This window comes from Coenobita brevimanus, chromosome 1, assembly GCF_032717465.1.
Source record: "Coenobita brevimanus isolate Jiangsu-jjx chromosome 1, ASM3271746v2, whole genome shotgun sequence".
Lineage (NCBI taxonomy): Eukaryota > Metazoa > Arthropoda > Malacostraca > Decapoda > Coenobitidae > Coenobita > Coenobita brevimanus.
Window position 1 is genome coordinate 59040640 of NC_136954.1, and position 24293 is coordinate 59064932.

Below are 24293 nucleotides of genomic sequence, written 5' to 3' on the forward strand. Positions count from 1 at the left end.
TGATTCTGGTGCCCACAGACTTCCTTAGTCCGCTCTTTCATGAATCATATTATTCCACATCCTATCCACTCTCTGTACTCCAAATACATTCCCCAACAGTCCCATCTCCAGTGCTCTTACTCTTGACTTTTCATTTTCATGCCACACCATAGTCTCAAATCTGTTCATTAAAGTTTGCACCAACACTCTTTCATGTAAGCCTCGTGCAGCTGCAACAGTCAAACCTCTGTTTCTTATCATGGCCTTCATAGCATCAGCTACTTTCCTTCCTTGTGTCACTCTACTTTCCACTTCTTTTGCATATTTTCCTCTCTTCTCTATCACTGTACCTGGGTATTTGAACTCTCACCAATTCCAGACTCTCTCCATTCACTGTAACATCACAATGCGGGTCAAATTCTCTCTCAACAACCATCACTTTACTCTTTTTTACATTTACTCTCAAGGCACGACACTCACAAACATCAACAGAACTGTTCTAATCTACCAAGCTCTCGTCAGATATTTGCACGTACCACTGCATCATCAGCATACAACAAATTTCAGATATTCCATCCATCACCATTCATTACAAACACCATCCCCCTCCCCACTACTTGTGTTATTACTTCTCTCCTCACCCCATTCATATATATACTGAACAACCATGGGGACATCACACAACCTTGTCACATCCCCACACTGATTGTCAACCATTCACCTAGATGTCCATTTACCATTATGCATGCCTCACTACCATCATAAAGACTCCTGACCACACCTAGCAGCTCACTATCAACACTGTACATGTGCAAAACCTTTCACAATCCTTCTCTGTCTACTTTGTCATATGCTTTTTCCAGATCCATAAATGACATAAACACCTTATAGTCCTTCTAACAAGCCTTCTCCACTGTGTCTCACTGCAAATATCTGATCCATAAATCCTCTTCCACTCATAAAGCCACCCTGTTCATCACTCACTAGGACTTCTGATCTCTCTCTTATTTTCTCTACAATAATTCTCCCATACAGCTTCTTCACAACACTCAATGGACTTATGTCACTATAATTCTTACACTCACTTCACTCACCTTTATTTTTTGTACAGGGGTAAAATCACTGTTTTTTTCCACTCTATTGGCACAGTTTCACTCGTCCATACCTTCTTACATACCTCCAACATGCACTTCATTCCGCTCACTCCACTAAACTTAATCATCTCTGCATACACATCATCCATCCCAGCTGCTTTCCCATTTTTCAGCCGCTTCACAGCGTTCTTCACCTATGCAAGTGTCACGTTTCCTGGCACTGCATTCCTTCTCTGTAAACCCCTGAAACCAATCATGTTAAGTTGCTTTGTTCTCTCCACTCTCATTCATTAGACTTTCAAAATATTCTTTCTATATGGTCCTTACTTCATCACCGTGGGTTAATAATCAACCACTTACATCCTTCACACTTTCACATTTCCTTCCACTGTCACTTCCATATTTCTCCACCTCTTTCCAGAATAACTTCCCATTTTCAGTGTAATTTGCTTTCATTTTTCTTCCTAAATAATCCTATACCTCCTCCTTTCTCCTCCTCACTAGTCTCTTTATGTGTTTCTTGCTCTCAATATATTTAGTTATTTCAACTGAACCTCTGTCCTGTATCCACTCTAGCCACTTTTTCCTCTTTTCCTCCACTATTCTCTTATCCTCTTCATCCCACCATGCTGTACCATTCTTCTTTGTTGTTAAATAAAACATAATAAAAGGAAGACTAGCTAGAAAAAATAAATGGGGAATAAAATGTAAATCCCACATGGACAACAGGTGAAACAACTGGAAAAGACAAGAAGACAAAATTAAGTACTAACCAGGACACACAAGATGAATCAGATGATTGTTTCCCCTCGCAAGCCAATCTTCCACAAGGTCACCAATGGCAGCCGAACTCTCTTCTCTTGTGGGGAAGTGGAGAATATCCCGGTGGCAAAATGTGGTGTCTATGTGGAGGGAGTCTACCGTTTTGGCTGTTCCATCAGAAGTGTGTAGAGCTCGGATCCGTTCCACATCTCCCACGCTGGTACGGAAATCACCAGTGTACAGGACTGTTCCACCACGTCCCTCAAACAGGAACCTGAGTGGAAAAATGAGGTAAAAATGAAGACGAAGAATGAAAATGGAATACGGGTGTGGGATTCTCAAACATATTTCCAACTGATTCCTCGTCATAACTTGGTCAAGAGTGAGAGCAGTGGAAATGAGTAATTTAAAAGGGGCCTGTGGAGTCACATAGAGAGACAGGCTGACGAATGAGGATATAAAGGAGCGTTGTGGTGTTGATGTGGATGTGATAGGAAGCGTTATGAGGAACACACTGAGGTGGTTTGGCCATGTGGAGAGGATGGAGGGTGAAACACTGACGAAGAGAGTGTATGTGAGTGAGGTGGAGGGGGGAAGAGGGAGGGGGAGGCTGAGGATGAGATGGAGAGATGGGGTGGAAATGTATATGAGAGAGGGAGGTGTGAGTTGGGAGCAGGGCAGTGAAATGGCGGGGGACAGGGCGACTTGGAGGCGATTTGTTTGTGGCCACCCCAAATGGGATTGAGGCGTCTGGCAATAGATAGATAGACAGAACTCAGATACACTTTTACAGGAAGAATTAGATGAGGAAAGATTTTGCACTCCTTTCCCTGATCTTCCTGCAAAGAAGTTATAACCTGCAGTAATTTTTTGTCTGTACCTAAGATTTATTTATGAAGTTATAACTAGAGACAGCAAGATCTGACAGATTCACTGTCCCTACTGAAAAAGTCGAAAATGCATTTGTTATCCTGATTCTGGCTGAGGAACTCCCACTGGAAGTATGCAAAATTAATGCAGATACAGTAAAAGCTCGATTAACCGGCACCCAATGCATCAGCACATCCATATACTGGAACACAAATCTGATCTGGCATGGGGTCAAAAATATTCCGGATACTGGTTGTCCCCCTATCATTCTTGATTAGTTCTGCACGGTACAGGATATAGTAGTGTATGCAACTAAGTTCTCAAAATTATTTTGGCTTGTAACATATGCTAAATTTTTCGTTAACCCCTTAACCGCGGGGCATCACTTTCGTGACGCTTGGGAGCAAGGGATCATACCGCGGGGCGTCGCTTTTGTCTATCTATCTATCTATCTATAGCCCGACGCCCTAATCCCGCAAAGGGTGGCCGCAGACAAAACGCCTCCAAGTCACTCTGTCACCCACCATTTGACTCCCCTCCCCCCAACTCACCCCCCCCTCCCTCATATACCTCTCAACTCCATCCCTCCACCTCATCCTCGGTCTACCCCTCCCTCTCCCTCCCTCCACCTCACCTACATACACCCTCTTAGTCAGTCTTTCATTCGCTTTTGTGATTCTGTGTTATTTTGAATTCACCCGGGCTTCCAAGTGGGGGCTTGTATCATCTATCAGTACTGCCAATGTCCAACACTAGTCAGCACTCCTAATCTCATCTGTACTCCCATCCATTGTTGACAATTTAGCCATTTCTCCCCGTTCTTGACTCCCCTCCCTACCCCCCCTCCATTACCCTATCCTCTCGCCTGCCGGCCGTGCTACGCTAAGTAAATCTTCCCTGGAATTTTTCACTGATTTCATCCATTGAAATAAGCCCTATGTCCTATTCTTATACCAAATAATATATACAAGAAAGAAATAAGGTAAGTGAGAGTGCCATACAACTGGAATTGGCTAATTATCACCTGACAACACCTCACGTGCACTTGTTCGCTAATTTTCGCTGTTTTTTTCCCCTTGAAATATGCCGTATAATCTATTTTCGTAATAAATATACATGTAAGGAGGGAAGGGAGAAGCCTAAGTGATATTTACATTCACCTGGAACTACCTAATTTATAATGTATTGTCTAGATTTCCTGCCAATCATTTCAGTGCTAGACAAAGCTGTTTCAAGATCTAACACTGGTAGCTCTGAATATATATCTCCTAAGTAGGCCTCTAATCTATTTCCGTAATAAATATACATGTAAGGAGGGAAGGGAGAAGCCTAAGTGATATTTACATTCACCTGGAACTACCAAATTTATAATGTATTGTCTAGATTTCCTGCCAATCATATCAGTGCTAGACTTAGCTGTTTCAAGAACTAATATTGGTAACTCTGAATAACCCCTAAGCAGGCCTCCATGCTGGCCCTCCGTTATCAGTTTACTCTCATCTTCCGAAGCGAGGGTACGTATGTTTCTTCTTGCTGACTTCAAGGCCTTTTTTCACCCCCATGCAAATGGCCCTGTGACCTTTACCCCCTACTAAACCTCGTGTGGAAAGAGGTAAAGGGCTGACAATTGATAAAAGAGTGACTACGATCTTTCTATTGAGTAAAACAGTGCAAGTGGAATTGTAAATAATGTGTAAATAATGTGTAAACAGCAAGTGAAAGTAATGAATGTAAATATACGTGAACAATGGAAAATAGTTTTATAAGTTATTTCAAGTGACAGTGCACAACACAGTGTAAATAAAATAGAAATGTAAATAACGTAAATAAAATAGAGAACGTAAATAGAAATGTAAATGAGTAGTATTATAAGAATACGAGTATATACCCTAGGAGTAATGAAAGTGAAAGTTTCACTCTAGCATGTCTGAATACTATGAGTTATGAGAGTGAAGATGAAAGTGACATTCATTCTCAATGCCAGTATACAGGACGAGAAAGTGAATGCTACGTATTTTACTGAAAGAAATTGAATCCCTACAGTGACAATAAACTAATACTACTGAAGGAAACTTATGGATAAAGACTGTAGATATATATAAGTGTTATATAGTAATAGAAATATAAAGTGTGAGGGGTTTTATGAATAATAAATGACAGAGTACCAAGAGCGAACTAGTGCCAGTGCGACGATCAGACGCGCCCGTAATTTCCATTGCTTTCACAGTGTTTTTTTTTTTGAGTATGGATCCCAAACTACTTGAAAATTGTAGAATAGTGTTTATAGTGTTTGTATCTGGCTGTGGTAATCATATTACGGGTTGTCGGGAAGTGTAAAGTGGAGACTTCGTTACCCTACTTCAGAGGTCTCCACAAGTCCTACGGTAACCGACGAAGGCTCAACAATCATTCCAGGAGAAAGCTGAAGGTATGTGCCATAAGCATATGTAATTTTATTATTCTAGGACTAATAACTGATTTTTGGCAAATATTTTTTGAGAGTCTGTCGGAGCCTAAATAACCCCGCGGCACACGCAAGTCATTGGTAAACAAGCCCGCGGTGTAGGGGTTAAATAATTTTTGGTAATGTTTGCTGGTTTGTGTTCAGTCCTGTACAGTTTCTCTTGCTGTCTTCTTGTGTGTATTCTAGTGTACACTCACAATCACTAACTTCTGCTCAGGGATGCCACCTTCGTATCCCCATATACCCAGGGCAGACAGGAGGGGGGGACAAAATGAGCTCCATCTGCCTCTACCCCAGCTCCCAACCTTCCCTCATAACCCCTACCCCTCCCAGCTCCCCACTCGTCATTCTTAACCCCTAAAGTACTAAGCTCATCGATCGAGTTTTTTGCACAATTTCTTAAAAGGACGAGCAATACCAATCGTGCAACATCCACAAAAAACTGGAGGCAGCTGGCTCCACCCCAGCTGTGATGTAGATGGCTTCTAACCAATCAGAACTAAGTGTTGGACACACAGGAGGGGGGACCCAGGCCGTAACACCCCACTTCCCTCTCGCCATGTCCCTCTACCCCACTACTTTGTTACTACCCTACTTCCCACCGTTCTTACCACCACCACCACCACCCCTCCCACCCCCTTCTCTGCATCTCCCCCCTCCTATGTGGATCCCCCCCATGTCCCCACCAGTCATCTGGGGGAAGGGTATTTCCCCCCTTCCCTCCTTCCATGTCCCTGTACTCCACTGGGGCCCTTCCTTTGTGTCTTGTGGTGGCCTCCTCCCATCCCTCCATCCCCATATACCCCCTCATGGCCTTACCATCTCCCACCACCTCCCCCCACCCCACCCCCACCCCCTAGCATGCAGTATCTTTACCTCCTCAGCCTCAAATATTTTGCAAATTTTTAACGCTTTGTGGCGCATGTTTTTGAATCATTACCTGTAATTTATTCGTGTCTTTGCATACAGATATGCACACCACAATTACTTTACTGTCTTTATTCGAAACCCACTCGAAAAATAAATTTTATTTTATGCTGATGCATGCAAGCATGTTGGAGCCTTCAAAAACAAAACAAAATGAAAACTAGCTAGATTTGACAGCTCGGAGGGGAGGTGAGGTGAGGTGAGGTAAGGGAAGGGAAGGGAAGGGAAGGGGAGGGAGGGAGGGAGGGGAGGGAGGAGGGGAGGGGAGGGGAGGGAGGGAGGGAGGGGAGGGGAGGGGAGGGGAGGGGAGGGGAGGGGAGGGGAGGGAGGGAGGGAGGGAGGGAGGGGACTGGAGGTATGGGGAGGGGAGAGGAGGGGAGGATAATTTTTATTATTTATCATATTTATTTAGGGGGTTTGTCACCATTTTATTTTTTTCTAAGCACATTACAATGGTTTATAACATTTATACATACCAAAAAACAATTTATTTTGGTGATTTTTGTGAAGAAAACAGGTGCGAGCGACGTATTTTCTTTCTCGACGGGGCTGCGACAGGTAACTATTATAAACTTTGACGGGTCACAGCTTGGTAACCATTGGGTCTAGGAGGGTGGGGTTTGCATTTTCAGGTGTGTAAATTCAAGCTCTACAAATTGGGCATAAAACTTTAAACCTTTGACACAGTCGAAAAATAGGCCTGTTTTTGCATCCTGGGGAGCAGTTGAGGCTGGAGAATTGCATACCCTAGGGGTTAACTGGCAGTTACATCTCAAGCGAACCTCATACTTTACACTCATAGTCACATTACTAATATAAAACACTAGGATATGTAGATAATGAACATGCTGCAGCAAGAAATTAATGCATTATAATGCTGACAATAAAAAAAATCGTTGACAACGGCCATCCCAGGCCTCCTGCGCTGGGTGTGTGTGTGTGTGTGTGTGTGTGTGTGTGTGTGTGTTTGCAAAACAGTGCACCCAACACAGGAGGCCTGAAGTGGCCATTGTTAACGTTTTTGTTTTCCTGTCGTCATAATGCATTAATTTCTTGCTGCAACATGTTGATACAGTCGTCCCTTAACAATCTTGGAGGTTAGGTAACAGAGACACCCACGAATGTTAAAAATCTGCGGATATCTGCTGCCCCCCCTTAAAAACAACACTGGACCCCCCATTTCCTTATACCGTATAACTACAGAAAAACCCTATGGGCATGTTTACAACCACTTTATTAAGTACAAGAACACTAAACAACTACTTTATTTAATACAAGAACACTAAAGTTGAAAATAATGAATAGTGTACTCCTGCATGGCCTCTTCTGACAACTGCACTCATCCCAGCTCCCTTCAAAAGGAGGAGTGTTACAGTATATTTCATTCACTAGATAATGCCATTACTATAATAAAACAGCCACGAACTGTGCCTGGGATAATGTTACAGTGTCAGCAGAGTTCAATGAGATAATTTTTTTTTTTCTGTAGCCACCAGCGGATATTCAAAATCATGAATGCTAAAACTGTGAATGTTAAGAGATGACTGTAGTTATATTCTTTTAACACATCCTAATGTTCTTTGTTTGTTTTAATAGTGGGACCAAGTGTGTTAAGCATGAAATCGGCCTGAGATGTAACTGCTAGTTAAGAATGACGGGTGGGGTGGGGGGTTGGGTAGGGGTATAGGGGATGGTTGGGAGCTGGGGTAGTGGCAGGTGGAGCTCATTTTGTCCCCCCCTCCCCTCTTCCCTAGGTATTCTGAGGTAGGAAGAGGACACCCCTGGGCAGATGTTAGTGAACGTGAGTGTACCCTGTACTGTAGAAAATACTGAATAATGTACTTCATGAAATAAAGTCTCAAGTTTGGTACTATTTCATTTGTCTGACCACCCAGAAAATTTCTAAGAGTAACATTCGATTATCCAGAAAATTCCATATCCGGAATGAAAGAATCCCCATGCATTCCGGTTAATCGATCTTTTACTGTACCTGTGTGTGTGTGTGTGTGTGTGTGTGTGTGTGTGTGTGTGTGTGTGTGTGTGTGTGTGTGTGTGTGTGTGTGTGTAATATATATTTGTGGTAGGTGGGGCCGCTCACCATCCACTCACTCGATGTAGTGCTGCTCTCAGGTGTCTGCCCTTTCCTCTCCAACCTTCTTTCCTTCCATTCTCTTCTGTCTTTCTTTCCTTGTCCTTCTGCCTATGGGTGACTTTACACACCCTCTTCTGTCTTTCTTTCTTTCATTCTTTCCACTTCCTTCAGCCTGTGGGTGACTCTACACTGAGTGACAAGCCAAATGGTTTCCTGTGCACCAGGAAACCATTTACTATGCTGGGTGGTAACCATATGACCAAATTTTGGCACCTGGTGGTTTAGTGGGTAATTATTGTGCTCCAATTGGATTGAGCCGGTGAAGGTTTATATCCAAGGGGTGGTTGGGGTTCACTGCTCATGTAATGCCACTCAGGGATGAGTGAGGCTGGTCACTCTCATCTTAAATGTCAGGACCAACTGCCTAGCCCCGGGCTTCTACACTCCTCATGGGGCAATGTGGGATTGGATGATGGATGGATGGATGGATGGATGGATATATATACAGTAAGTATATATATATATATATATATATATATATATATATATACTGGACACAACAACAAAATCTTTACCATAGATCATTAGAATAATTTACTTCTACAGGAATTCCATGACCTGTACTGTTTATAAATACTGTATATCATAAAAGTCTGATATAAAGTACATGTTAAACTCTCAGCCAACTGACATTTACAATTTATAGTGCCTCAAGACTCAAGTGGTTGCTTTGGACTCAGTTCAGATATATCATACAAAAGAATACTGTCCATCACCCAATCTTAGAGTATCAGCAAAGCACGCACGCAAGCACACACACACACACACACACACCTCTTGACCATATGACTTAATGACACTATATCTTCCATAAATCTTCATATCCCTTTTAGTATCAAGTCCACCCAACCACCATAAATTCCTCAACAATCCCATTCTACTGCTCTTACTCTTTTTTTTACTTCATACCTCAGTCATATCAACTGGGACTCATACTATACTAATGACTCACACCCATTCATTAATGTAAGTACTAACTCAACTTCAGTTCTACTTTCTGGTGATGGAAGACAGCAGAGGGATGTGGTAAATCAAACTTACTATTTACCAAAACATGCATAAATAATACATTCATACTGCATTCTTGATAATGGCTGTACTGCATGATTGCTCTAGTCTTGCAATAGATATGTTTCATTTTCTCAGTGCAAACAGTGATACATGTGGAAAATATGTGTAACATCAGATGAGCTAGTGAATCTTTGAAACTGTTCCAGACCCTAAGTCCAGAGTCACAAGCATGAAAAGTGTAAATGAATGACTGAAGTGGACAATACCCGGTATGCAAAGATACATGGTAGTAAGTAAACAAAACAGAACTGCATCTCACATGACTGAGCCTGGGCAGTGTCCTGCAGGGATGAGTGTGACACAAAGCTGGTGGCTAGCCTCCTCCGCAACATTGGGCACAGTGATTTTGACAGGTTCTTCTGGGGGCAGAGGGCGTACAAAGGGGTCTAGGGGGCGGTGTCGAATTGAGGCTTGAAGAAAACGGGCCGTGATAGAAGAGCAGTAGAGATACACACCACTGTTACTCTCCAAGTGGTCTAAGAACTGGGGGGAACTCAGACCAACCATATGATCTGTAAGGCAAAATATGTATAAGACAAAAATATCAAGAGCCATAAGAGGAAAGGTGCATATGTAAAGAGGTTATCCAATACCAGTACTGTACTTGACCCTACTGCTTCAACCTGACGAAGTCTTGTGATTCATTGAATCTCTGAACTTTATCTTATTTAACTCAATTTGGTTTTAATTAGGAATTTACTTACATGTACACTACTCAGGCACCCTGGAATTGCTTTGAGAACAGTGTCCAGGTCCATTAAACAATTGATTCTGCACTGTCCTCCCATCCTTTGCAATGAATGCTGAGAAAACGGGGCAACCGTGTCTAGCGACAAATTTTTGCATGCAGGGTACCAGCACCTTTATACCGATACCAAGAACTGATGACACATGGTGGTCTAATACAGTAGTTAGAGTGCTCCAGTGGGAGTGATGACCTTGTCATGCACATAGTTCCAATTACCAAAAGGTACCCAGAAGTCTTACAGTCATGTAAGGCCACAAAGTGTACTGAACTATGATACGCTAACCTTGGGACCCAACACAACAAGAAGAAAATACAAATAATATTGAAAGGTCATTACCAATACTTCTTACCAAGATGGAACTCTCATCTTAGGAAATGAAGTTTTCATGAAACATGCTCTTACAGTAGTTCTTGGGGTACAACATTTTCAAGCTTTGGCTGAAGACTTGTGGCCATGTGTTTGTATGCATTTGCCTACACATTCTCGAATGTTGTAAGCATTCGTCGTTTCATTTTTGAAGGCTCCAACGTGCTTGCATGCATTGCCCTTGGTCACCTATTGGGAGCTCCCCATGCTGTTCAATTTCTGGCACCTTTGCTACTCAGTCCCTTATCTCTGGGGTCAAACTCAATGACCACGTCCCTGGTCTTTTTCGCTTTACCTCTCACTACCCAACCTCCAACATCAACACTTCTCACTTTCTGCACCAAATTATCATACCCTATCCTCTCCACATGCCAAATCATCTCAGTCTACCTCTCTTCATTACACCACCAATAAACTCCAGTCCCATCCTACCTCTCAACTCTTCCATCGTAAACCTAGCCCCACCAGCCCCTGCACTTAGGGATGCACTGCACATCCACCTAATCACTGCCTTTTTTGTTTGTTTGTGCCTGTGAATATCCTCTTCCTTTGCTGCCCAGGTCTCACTACCATACAGCATTACTGTACACTCCTAACCCATGCTGCATACAAAGATCCCTTTGCATGGAGGAAGAGCCCTCTCAATATCAGGAGAGGCAGCAGCTCCCTGAACTTCTTCCAACCACTCTTCACCCTAGCCACACAACTAGCTCCAGCTAGTCAAATGACAAAGCTCTTCCACACACTCAAAAGACTCATCAGCAAGTTCAATCCTTTCACGTCTGACAATCTCCACATGCTCTCCCCAATACACCGCATGCATGAAATCGGCATTAACTTACAGTCTACCTCTAATACAACTACGTCTCTTATGCACCCCCTTATCACAAACACTGCATAAGATGGAATTATTTCCCATGCCCTTGTGGCAGATCGCACATGGCCACTCCCCCTCTTCTTTGATACCCAAATTGCATCTCATCAATATTCACTCTTTCTATACCATACCTTCTAGAACTCTCTCCATTACCTTCATTATCTGGTCTAAAAGCTTCATGCCTCAATAATTTCCAATTTGCAGGGCATCACCCTTCCCGCTGCACACATTTACAATTACATTCTTCAGCCAATCATTTGGGACAACACACTCATATATGAAAGTATTTATCAAATCAGTGACTAACCTCAATCCTATATCTCCTGAGGCTTTCAACATTTCAGCAGTCAACCCAGATAGATCTGCTGCCTTCCCCACCTGCATCCTGCCTATTGCCAGGCTCAAAGTAGCAACATCAACCAAAGGCCAAGGACCAGACACTGGATCTGCTGGCTCCAAACCTTCCCCATCCTGGTAAAACTCTTCATTCAAAAACCAGCTGTAGTGCGCTCTCCAGGCATCTTAAGTATCCCCACTGTTCACCACTAGTTTTCCCTCATCATCCTTCACACACTGCTCACCTATGATATCCATATTCTCCCTCTGTATCTGATTACCTATACCCTATTCTCCCTCTGCATCTGATTACCTATACCCTATTCTCCCTCTGCATCTGATTTGTCACCGTAAATATCATATTCTTCCTTTCCATACTATTTAGGTTATCAAGTAAGCTTCTCTGTGACTCAGACTTTGCCCTGTAAATATCCTTTCTATCCAAGTATTTCTCTGTCACCACACTTCTTCCATTCCCAGAAAAGCCTTCTTTTCTCCTTAACCGCAGCTTTTACACCCTCATCCCACCACCAAGTTACTTTACGTCTTGGAGGGGCCCTTGTCCATCCACATACTGAATCGTTCTCTCTCAACAGGTTGTTCTTGATGGCTCTACTGTTCATTAACACTTCCATTAATGTCTCCCTGTTCAGCTACCACTCTACTCATCTCGCTATAGAAGGCATTCCTTACTGCTCGGTTTTCCAACTTCCATATTTTCCCCCTAGGTGCATAGGTCCTCCCTTTCATCACCCACTCCTCAAGCACCATGTCACATTTCAATAACTTGTGTTGCAGCACACTCCTCACTCTCTATAACTTTAACATCCCTCACTAACCTACTATCAGCCCTCCTGACCAGGAAATAGTCTATCTGGCTGCTATTTCCCCCAGACTTGTATGCAATCAACCTACTCTCTCTTTTCTTAAAATGTGTGTTGCACACAATCATGTTCATTGCCCCCCCAAACCTCAAGTATCCTTTCCCTTCCTCATTTCTCATACCATATGCACATCCCCCATGTAACCCATATCCTTGAGCTGCTTCACCTACATGACCACTTAAGTCACCTCCCAGAATGTACCCTTCTCTGCCTCATCCAAACCTGCCTGTGGAGCATACGCTGATATAAATGCATACATAATCCCAATGAACAAACTTTTCACTACAAGTATACCCGGAGATCCGGTGCATCGCTAACCGATAATTCGCAAGATCAAAGAAAAGAAATAGGGGAACATTCCCACAATCCGAACGACCATCGATTCACTAGTCCGAACACTCAACCCCTCCTTAGGTTTGAAACGAGTGCATCTGAACGCGTATGTGGTGGTGCTCGAGGCTCTCCTGGTCCTCCCTCCATCCCCTCCTCCCCCGGTCCCTCCTCCATCCCCCGCCACACTGTATGTCTCTCTCCCCCAGCCCTGGCTGTCTCCCTTTCCATCCCTCCACCCTCCCCACCCATGCTTGTCTCCCATGTGTGTGTGTGTGTGTGTGTGTGTGTGTGTGTGTGTGTGTGTGTGTGTGTGTGTGTGTGTGTGTGTGTGTGTGTGTGTGTGTATTTACCTATTTGTAGTATACAGGAATTGAGCAATGCTCGTGTTGTCCTGTCTCCATATCCACATTTATCAAGTCTACCTTTACACACATGAATGCTTTTCTCATGCACCACCCCTTTGTCTAAGTCGTTCCAAATATTTAAGTGTGTGTGTGTGTGTGTGTGTGTGTGTGTGTGTGTGTGTGTGTGTGTGTGTGTGTGTGTGTGTGTGTGTGTGTGTGTGTGTGTGTGTGTGTGAAGTGAGTGAGTGAGAGTGGGTGAATGAGGGTGGGTGAGTAAGTGAGTGAGTGTATAAGTGAGTATGAGTGAGTGAGTGAGTGACTGGGACAAGGGGGGAATACTAGGGCAGTTTGGCTTCCTTGTCTCCCTCCCCCACCCCTGCTTGTCTCCCTCTCCATCCCCCTGCCCTCCCCCCCCACCCTTAGTTGTCTCCCTCCTCCACCTCCACTTGTTTCCCTCCCCATCCCCTCCATCCTCTTCTACCCCTGCTTGTCTCCCTCCCCATCCCCCCCACCCTCTTCCACCCCTGTTTATCTCCCTCCCCCACCCACACCCCAGCTTAACTCCCTCTAGTCCCCCCACCCTCCCCCACCCCTGCTTGTCTCCCTCCCCATCTCCCCACCCTCCCCCACCAATGCTTGGCACACTGCCAGCTGCTTGCTGGCTGTCAGTTGCCCTTAAGCATCTAAACACTGCACGTCTCATCACCTTACCATCCTGCATGTGATGTTTGACGTCTCATTTCTTAGCAATAGTATCGTTTATGAGGACAACAACATTACCTATGGTGTTTCTGTGTCAGTCTCTATTGACTGAGTATGGTATATGAGAGTTTAGGTTTGGGCCTGGAATGCATCTCTGGCTTTTCTTCAGGATCGTATGAGGAAAACTGTTCGACCCCGACATACTGTACTCGCTGACCAACCGCTTCCACTGGTATGCAACACTGATGGATATTGGGGTGGGCCTGTACTATTATTCTTTCACCATCTCTCATTACATTCATGACATATTACATCCAATTCTCCTTAACTAACACACCCACACCACCATGTCCATCTGCCCTACCCTGCCAAAACAACTTGTAACGGTCATCCCTCCTGGCAATCATTCTGGCTAATCCTCCCCTATACCTGACTTCTTGCATACATCCCACATCCACCCACCTCCTACCAAATGCCTCAACTACTTATCCTGCTCTACCTCTCAAACTTCCCACATTCCATGATGCCACTCTGATCCCCTTGGGTGAATCAGTTTCCTCAGGCTTGCTTAGAATTTCCGGTTTCTTTCTTGTCATTATTTGGTGAGAATGAATAACGGGGAAAGACAAACCACAGGCCCCACCCACCTGCACAGTCCCAGGCCTAAGCAGGGGATCTGGGACCCATAGCCCACCAGCCATGACCAGTGGCTGTGGCAATGGCCTTGGGACAACATGCCAGGACAGCTACAGGGACATCCTCCAAGCGCGATTTAGCACTGTAACTGCCCCACCATTATGCACCCACTGATAGGGCAGCTTCCTAGGATGCTACTCCCAGGTTCAGGCCCTTCATTACTCGGTGGAAGCAGCAGCCTGGGAACTGCTATGGCAATTTAATATGAACAAAAAAATCTGAACAATGGCTTCTCATTTGTATTGTAGCTAACACAATATTTTTCTGTTTTGCTGATAACTATTGAACACAATTAGGTTACTGTACAGTATTCACTCGATTATCTGGATGCTCCTTATACGGACGTTAGGCCTTGGATCTATTATTTGTGTCCGGATTTATTTGTCCGTACCTGAACATAAAAGTCCTGACATCGGTGGCTGGGTGACCGACAAGTTAAAAAAATTGGTTAGATAGCTTTCCTGCCTCTCTGTTCACGCATGGGTAATAAACTGTAACCCACAAGCTCAGCTAAAGTGGCTGTCTGGATCCCTACCGAATGGTCAGAGTTCCCCGGCCACCCAGTTCACTCAGATGCTACCAGCCGTTCACAGGTAATGGACCATAACCCACATGCTAAGCCAAAATAGCTGTCCAGATCCCTACCAAATGGTCAAAGTTCCTCGGTCACCCAGGTCACTTGAACGCCAATGGCCGTGTGCGAGTAATACAAAGTAACACAAACCGCAACCCACAAGCTGACTGAAAACACACGGGACACCTTCCTCTACAAGATGCCAGGCAGGGTCAATGCCTTACACTGCATGACCTCCCCCCCCCCCACATGCCACTGTCATGGCAATTCACCTGTTACCAGTGACCTGGCCAGTAAAGACATGTCGTGCCACGGTATAAAATTCAAGGCCAGAATGATTCCCCAACCGATGACAATGTGGAGGACAAAGTTTACGTAGCATTAGAGGAAGAAACAGTCAGAAATGATCAAGTAATGTCGCCAAAAAAGGTCAGGTATGTTGATATGTTTGGTGAGTGAAACAATGCTTATATTGCCTATATTACTGTGTGAAAACCAATATACTCTCGTACTACATATAAATTCGTATCAAATAAATAAACACTGTTTATGACTGGTGTGGAATAGTTACCTTGTCATAGAACTCAATTTCTTTGGAGCCACCCTGATAGAAAACACAGTAAGGTTAGGGGTACTGCTACCTGTATAGAGTATTTTAAACCTCAGGTGAGCGATTTCTCTATGAATTTTCGATGTTTCTCACCAGAAGCGGAGGTTTGAGCCATAAATTTTTTTTTTTTCCAAAATTGGTCAGGATTGGGGGGGGGGGGCAGTGGTGGAAAATCAGTTGGGACAATGGGTTTTCATTGTTTTTTTTTTAATGATTCTGATGATATTTTTAAGACTAAAATTTTGTGTTTAGATTGATTTATGAACTGTTTTTAGACTTAGATTAATGTGTTTTAGTCACAGGTGGAGTAAACATTGTCATTCTGGGGTACAGTTTGCTAAGTCTGATTTTTTCCAGACTTATATTTGATGATTTTCAGGTTTTATTTTTGGGTCTGGTGAGTTATAAACTCCTTTTAGACCTAGGTTAGCTTATTTTATAGCTATTTGGGGGTTTAGGTTGGCTAGAAACTTGATTTTAGACCCATTTGGGTGAGTTTAGGACTTGGTTGGGGGGGAAACCCAAGGCTCAAAAATGCATCCCTATACTTTACATGTTAAATCTACCCCGAGATACAATACCCCACCTAACAATGGGTTTTTACTTAACCAACTGCATCGTTAATCTGGGGCGTCCCTGTACAGCTGAAAGACTGGAGAACACTGCCAAAATAAGGAGGGGTACTGTACACAAAGGTTGGGTATAGGTAGTAGGTTGGGTACAGACAGGGTATGAGTACAGTAGAGGATACTACTCCATATCCAGATTTTGCCTGTATCCTGACATGCCTTTGGCTCTATTATGTCAGATAACTGAGGAATTGCTGTACTTGCAATCAAGCATACCAACTATTCCATGATGGCAAGCCCTGTGTTGCTCATTTCTGGACCCATCCAGCACTGATGTTTGAAGTTTTTGGTAAGTGTACATACAGTACTGTATTTGGTGATGTTCAGAGAAGGGTTAACGGATGTCTTCAAGACACTTGGAAGTTATGCTCCTATGAATTTTTTTTCCTATGTGGGGAGTGGTGGTGCATACTTTTACCCATTTCACTTTAACAATTTTTCTGTTTTATTCTGGCTACCTTCCAGTGATTTTTATCACCCTAAAGAGATCCTATTTTTGTTAAGGGTTTTGATAAACTGTAACTATTCCATTATTATTAATCCTTTTCTGTTTCATCGCTGATGATACATATCATATGGTAACTGCCTCTTTCCTTTATCTTTAGGAAGGACATATTACAGTGAAAGACTCAAAGCTCTATGTGTTTGCAGTTTCTAAACTTTTTCAGTGTTTTTTTTTCTGCTGACCAAAAGTACCAGTAGTGCTTGTGAACTTTCTGTGCATTGTGTGTACAAGTGGTCACTGCACTGGTAGTGTTTGTGCTGATGAAAGGTCATGTGTGTGGCTAAAAATAATACAGTAAAACAACACAACTATTCAATGTTATAAGGTAATTACTTTAACTTCACACTGTACTGTAATTTTGGCATATGTTGAGTGGCAAAATGGTTGATCATATGGGCAACATATCATCTAAGTCTGACAGCTTAAGAATAGTTCATGTGAAAATAGAGTATGATCAAAGGATGACACGAGCACACCTAAATAATGCCAAGTTAGAACAGACACATTCTACGATTAAGGCCACAAGGTGTGATGTTATGTTTGTGCAGTACGGTACTGTACATATGAGGCCTAAACAATGTTGCCACTAACTAAGTTAGGTCCACAATACTAATGTGTCAGAATCATGACAGAAAAAATACTGATGTGTCAGAATCTATCAACCTATATCTTGATGCCATAATCCTGTAAGGGGTGGCTGTTGGAGTCATTTGTTTCATAGGGAGGGGCACCAACCCTCTGCCAAAACACTTGCTGACATGCAGGGAACACATACGGGTTGGTTATGAGGTTACCACCCAGGTTTGTACATGTTTTCCTGGCTTACAGGACACTGGAGTAGACTGTAGCACCAGTCGAGCAGGGCAGTACTCCCGAGGTGGATGGAAAGCTGATGACAGGGAGTGCTGGAGCTCCCGTTTCATCAGCCCTCAGGACTAGTTCCTGACCATCCCCCTTTGCTGAACTTTTTCAGTGTCTCAGTTACACAGAGAGTAGGCCAGCATGCTCTCCAGTACAAATTTCTCTAACTATCTTCACCAAACTACATTCACAGTACACACTACACTTCCTATTCAAAATTTACCTAAAATGGCATCGTTATATCAAGCCTCGGAGTCCCCAGGGGGGGGACCATAAATGCCCCCACCATCTGCCCCTCTCCCGATGACGACTCAAGGTGCCTGGAACCACTGTCTGACTCTCTTCTTCTTCATTTCTGCAACATTCGCGGCCTTTCCTCTAACTTTCGCTCTGTTGAGCACCACCTCTCCTCCTCTAAACCTCACCTTCTTTTTCTAACGGAGACTCAGCTGTCTGAGGCAACTGACAGCAAACCCTTTTCTGTATCCTCCTACTTTCTCTATACTCATTTCAAAGCCAAAGGTGGCTGTTGTGTATATATACGCAACGACTTATCTTGCTCTCGTGTTCCTGAACTTGATTCTTCTGAATTCTCCACACTCTGGCTTCGGCTTTCCTGTCATTCTCTGACTAAATATATCTGTGCTGTTTACTTATCCCCTAATTCTACTGACTATCAAAAATTCTTCGACTATCTTACTTCTACGATGGAACACATTCTATCCATTTCTCCTTTCTCTGAAATCTCCATTCTTGGAGATTTCAATGTTCACCACCACCTTTGGCTCTCCTCTCCTTTCACGGATCCACCTGGTGAACAAGCCTACATCTTTTCTATCCTTAATGACCTAGAGCAGCTTGTACAGCACCCTACCCGTATCCCTGACCGCCTTGGAGAGAGCTCCAACATACTTGACCTCTTCCTCACAACTAATCCTTCTGCTTACTCTGTTAATCTTTTCTCTCCGTTGGGCTCCTCCGATCACAACCTTATTACCTTAACCTGTCCTATCACTCCGGTACGGCCTGTGGACCCTCCAGGGAAACGTCGTCTGTGGCATTTTGGAGCCGCAGACTGGGAGGCCCTCAGGCAGTACTTCTTTGATTTTCCCTGGAATGATTATTGCTTCCATGGCCGTGAGCCATCTGTGTGTGCCTTGCGCATTACGGAGGTTATTCTCTCGGGCATGGAAGCATACATTCCTTTCTCATATCCTTTGACTAACGCAAGAAAGCCTTGGTTTAATCACGCTTGTTCTAATGCTGTCCGCAACAAGGAGAGGGCCTACAAAAGGTACCGGAGCCAACCCACCCCTGAATCACATCATCTTTACGTTTCTGCCCGGAATCGTGCTAAGTCTGTTCTTCGCTCTACTAAAAATAATTTCATCCATACTAAATGCTCTCAACTCTCCAACTCGAATTCTTCCCGCTCCTTCTGGCATCTTGCCAAAAATCTTTCTAACAACTTTACCTCATCATCCTTCCCTCCTCTTTTCTACTCTGATGGTTCTGTAGCTATTTCTTCTACTGATAAAGCAGATCTCTTCGCACAGACTTTCTCCTCCAATTCTACCTTAGACGATTCCGGTGCTGTTCCTCCATCACTTCCCCCCTCTGACTTCCTCATGGCTGACATTAAAATTTCTTCAGTTGATGTATTTTCTGCCATCACTGGCCTCAGTACTAACAAGGCATATGGACCTGATGGGGTCCCTCCTGTTGTTCTCAAGAACTGTGCTTCTGTGCTTACACCCTGCCTAGGCAAACTCTTTCGTCTTTGTCTGTCAACTTGTACCTTTCCTTCTTGCTGGAAGTTTGCTCTCATTCAGCCAGTCCTAAAGAAGGGTGACCACTCCCAACCCTCCAACTATCGTCCAATTGCTTTAACGTCCTGTACTTCAAAAGTTTTCGAGTCAATTCTTAATAGAAAAATTTTAAGGCATCTTTCCTATCACAACCTTCTTTCCGATCGTCAGTATGGGTTCCGTCAGGGACGCTCCACTGGCGATCTTCTCACCTACCTTTCAGACTCCTGGTCATCCTCCTTTCGGGACTTTGGCGAAAGCTTTGCCATTGCACTTGACATCTCAAAGACTTTCGATCGAGTCTGGCATAAATCTTTAATTTCCAAACTGCCCTCCTACGGTTTCTATCCTTCTATCTGTGCCTTCATCGCTAGCTTCCTTTCTGGTCGTTCTATAGCTGCTGTTGTAGACGGCCATCGTTCTTCTCCTAGATCTATCAACAGTGGTGTTCCTCAGGGCTCTGTCCTATCACCAACTCTCTTCCTTTTATTCATCAATGATCTTCTAAGCTGTACATCTAACCATATCCACTCATACGCTGATGACTCCACCCTTCACCTTTCCATTCGGTTCCCGCAACGCCCATCTCAACAGTTACTTCAACAAACAAGGGATGAGGCTATGGCACACCTAATGTCTGACTTGGCTCATATCTCTGACTGGGGTAAAAATAATATGGTTGTTTTTAATGCATCTAAGACTCAGTTCTTACACCTATCAACCCGACAAAATCTTCCACAGGTATACCCACTAATGTTTAATAATATTCAGCTTAATCCTGCATCATCCTTGAACATGCTTGGGGTTTCATTTACTCGGGACTTATCTTGGAAAGATCATATTACATCTCTTGTAAAATCTGCTTCCAAGAGATTGGGTGTGCTAAGCCGACTCCGCTCTTTCTTTACCCCTGCGCAATTGTTGACTCTATACAGGGGTTTTATCCGCCCCTGTGTGGAGTACAACTCTCATGTGTGGGGTGGCTCCCCACATACAGCTCTTCTCAATAGGGTGGAGTCAAAGGCTTTTCGTCTCATTAACTCTCCTCCTCTTACTGACTTCCTTCAACCTCTGTCTCTTCGCCGCACTGTTGCATCTTTATCTCTTTTCTATCGCTACTTTAATGGTCACTGCTCCTCTGAACTGTCTGCTTGCATTCCTCCACCTCTACGACGGGCGCGTAGCACCCGTCTGGCAGCAAACTCTCATCCTTTTTCTGTCCAACTCTCTAATGCAAGAGTTAACCGTTACTCCCAGTCTTTCATTTATGCAACAGGTCAGCTCTGGAACTGTCTCCCTCTGTCTGTATTTCCTGCTGCCTATGATCTCCAGTCTTTCAAACGCAGTGTGTCCAGGCATCTCAAAATGATCGGATCTTGAATTTGGCTCTATATTGTATTTTGTTTTTCTCTTGGAGGGAACTGTTACTGCAGGCTCATGGCCTTTGGTTCCTTCTTCCTCGCATAAAAAAAAAAAAAAAAAAAAAAAAAAAAATTTGGCTTGTCACTTAATGTAAAGCCACCAGAAAAGGAGGGAAGAGAACTGTAATGAAAAGTGACGAGAAAGATGGGACACAGGAAGTGAGGAGACCTGACAAAGAAAAAGTATAACAAAAGAAGGGAAAAGTAAGCAGCACATAATCAACTGAGTGGCTGATGGTCGCCACAGCCTGTCAGAACCATGACAGAGATAAATTATATACGGTCAACATGTTGCAAAGTTATGAGGATTCAGATTCATCAAAATCACCCAAATTGTGGAAATTTATATGGGTCAATATTGTTTTAACCCATAATCAGGTACTTTTTTCTTTTTCTGCCTTTGTCAGATCAAACAGGTAGGAGTCATCTCTATAACTTTTTCACTGCAAATCTTTTGATTAGTAATTTGTAACCTCTCTCCTCTGTCTATTTACTATGTATAAAACCAATAATTTGTGATGTTGGAGTTAGAGATAAAATCCCTCTAACCGAATGTTTAAAAAAAAAGCTATTTGATTATAGGTTAAAAGTTCTTAAATACTCTAATATGATGTAGACACTAGAACCACTGAATGTTGCTTTCATGGTAAGGTTACCGGTAGGTCCTGAAAAATTTGGCTGCAAGCAAAACCGATGAGGTTTTATAATTAATGAATTCAAAACCAAACACTTCTGAATACAGTACGGGTTCTTTTAAACCTAATACAGTACTCTGATAATTATGTTATTAAAAAAAAGTGGTAGGTGGGGGCGCTCACCATCCACTCACTCGATGTAGTGCTGCTCTCGGGTGTCTGCCCTTTCCTCTCCTCCATCCTTCTTTCCTTCCATTCTCTTCTGTCTTACATTCCTTCATTCTATCCTTGTCCTTCTGCCTACGGGTAACTTTACACTCCCTCTTCTGTCTTTCCTTCCTTCATTCTATCCTCTTCCTTCAGCCTGTAGGTGACTCTGCACTGAGTGACAAGCCAAATGGTTTCCTGTACACCAGGAAAGCATTAACTACGCTGGGTGGTAACCATATAACCAAATTTTGGCACCTGGTGGTTTAGTGGGTAATTATTGCGCTCCAATCGGATTGAGCTGGTGAAGGTTTATATCCAAGGGATGGTTGGGGTTTACTGCTCATGTAATGCCACTCAGGGATGAGTGAGGCTGGTCACTCTCATCTTAAATGTTGGGACCAACTGCCTAGTCCCGGGCTCCTACGCTCCTCATGGGGCAATGTAGGATTGGATAATTGATAGAAAAAAATAGAATAGATTAAAAAGGAAAATACAATACTGTACAGTATTATAAAATGGAAGCTCACCTTAATTTCTAATATAATTTCTCATAAAACACTGGCACATTAGTTTTTCAAAATTAAAAGTTAAGGTTATGTATTTACAAATACTGTACAGTAGGGTAGGAAAGGGCTGATTAGAGGAGAGGAAAAAAAAAAAAAAAAAAATCTAGAGAAACATGGTAATCTTCAAATAGACTTACGACCATCTCCCAAAAATTTAAATTAGGTTGGGATAAATCAGCAATGAGAAGGACTTAATTTTGTGCCAAAAACTGCATTCTATGACGGCATGTCCATCTTCACTGTAAGGTAAATGGTATCCGTCTTCCACACTGTGAGGGATTGTAAACAAAATCTGCTTTTTAAACAATACACAACTCTTGGAAGTAATAAACATTGAAACTTAAAAAACACACACTCAGTGAATACTCAAAGAATCCCATAAAGGGCTTTGGTAAAGAAAAAAATCAAGAAAACTGCAAAATATGGTGGCCCTGCGTCTCCCTGAAGCATACCAGAAATAATTACCATATCATTAGAAACACCACTGAAACTTGGTCAATACACAACACAATTTTTCCTTTAAGTGATACTTGTCATCAATGTATTTATAATGTAAACAGTTACCACTATTTTTTGTTACCTTTAACATTAAACCAGGTGGTAGGTGGTGGTGACCATCATCCACTCACTTGATGTGGTGCTGCCTACTTCTTCCTTCACCTTTATCATTCTTTTCCTGTCTGCCCTCCTCTCTTCCTGTCTCTCCCATCTTTCTTGTCACTCTTTACTTCTCCGGTGGCTTTCATTGAGTGACAAGCTTAATGGTTTCCTGTAAGCCAGGAATCTATTTGCAATGCTGGGTGGTAACCATATGATCAATCCATACGTGTTCCCTATATGTCAACCAGTGGGTTGGCAGGGGGTTAGTGCCACTCCCCATAAAACAGACTCAAAGTCAAATGGCCACCCTTACAGGATTATGGTTTCTCGCTATAGATAGATAGAATATTAGACCAATATTTATCTATTAACAAATCTTCATTATAAATAAGATCTCAAAACTTTCATGCTGAACAAGTGAATTATGTGACTGACATATCTTAGTTTTGCTTTTGTATTTTCCTTTTTCTGTTCCTAGATCCTACCCACCCATTTTATAGGAGGGTAAAAAACACCTCTTGCCAAAGATAACACAATGGTTTGTACCATGCAGCATGTGCTGTGCTTCAAGGCCGAGGAGAACAACTGGCCAACCTTTCTTGTGCCTCAAAGCAGAGTATAACAATTAGCAATCTTGTAACCAGCAGGTATCTAAAAGGTAGTTGTCAAAATTAAGTACGGTATAATCAACAGAATATAAGCAATGCCAAGATATCTTTAACTTATCTATATAACTGCAACAAGTCAATTTAACTGCGTGTTAACTCTATCTACCATGAACCATAATCTAAAGGTAACCACAACGGCAATCACAGCTGACAGCTGCAGCCAAATGAAGGCTCTCACTCCATCCCTGCAACTTGTAATGACCCTGTACTATTCCAAAACTGACCTGACCCCTGTATAACCCTGACCTGAGTGAGCATGGCTGAGGAAGTAGGCAGTGCTGGCCAAATTGCGTCCATCGAATCTGTCCACAGAGATCTGCGGGAACTCCTTTATTTTGCCTGAGAAGGAGCTCATGGCTTCTGGTGCCTATTTACTCAGCTCCTGGCATGCTGGGATCCCCTGCCCGGCCACAAACACGCGGCCGGCCTCCTTATTCTCCAGTGTAGCATCTAGGAAATGCCATTATAGGATTCGCAGGATTTCATCGGAAAATGTCAACACAGATGACGACAATTTATGAAAAGCACGTCAGGAGCAAATGGCGCCAACCCCCCCCCCCCCCCAACAACTATGAAGATCAGTCCAGGACAAGATTATCG

At 43.2% G+C, this 24293-nt stretch overlaps 1 protein-coding gene across 1 annotated transcript in view; it reads right to left on the reverse strand.

Annotated features, from left to right (window-relative positions):
- The window catches only part of LOC145397970 (uncharacterized), a 49963-nt gene extending 25914 nt beyond the window's left edge, over window positions 1–24049 (reverse strand). The window contains exons 1-3 of the mRNA XM_080271174.1: window positions 23940–24049; window positions 9579–9831; window positions 1847–2109 (exon numbers count right to left, since the gene is read on the reverse strand). Of these exons, the coding sequence (XP_080127300.1) occupies window positions 1847–2109; window positions 9579–9831; window positions 23940–24048 (625 nt within the window). The 5' untranslated portion in view covers window position 24049. The remainder of the gene's footprint in view (window positions 1–1846; window positions 2110–9578; window positions 9832–23939) is intronic.
- Window positions 24050–24293: the final 244 nt, after the last annotated feature.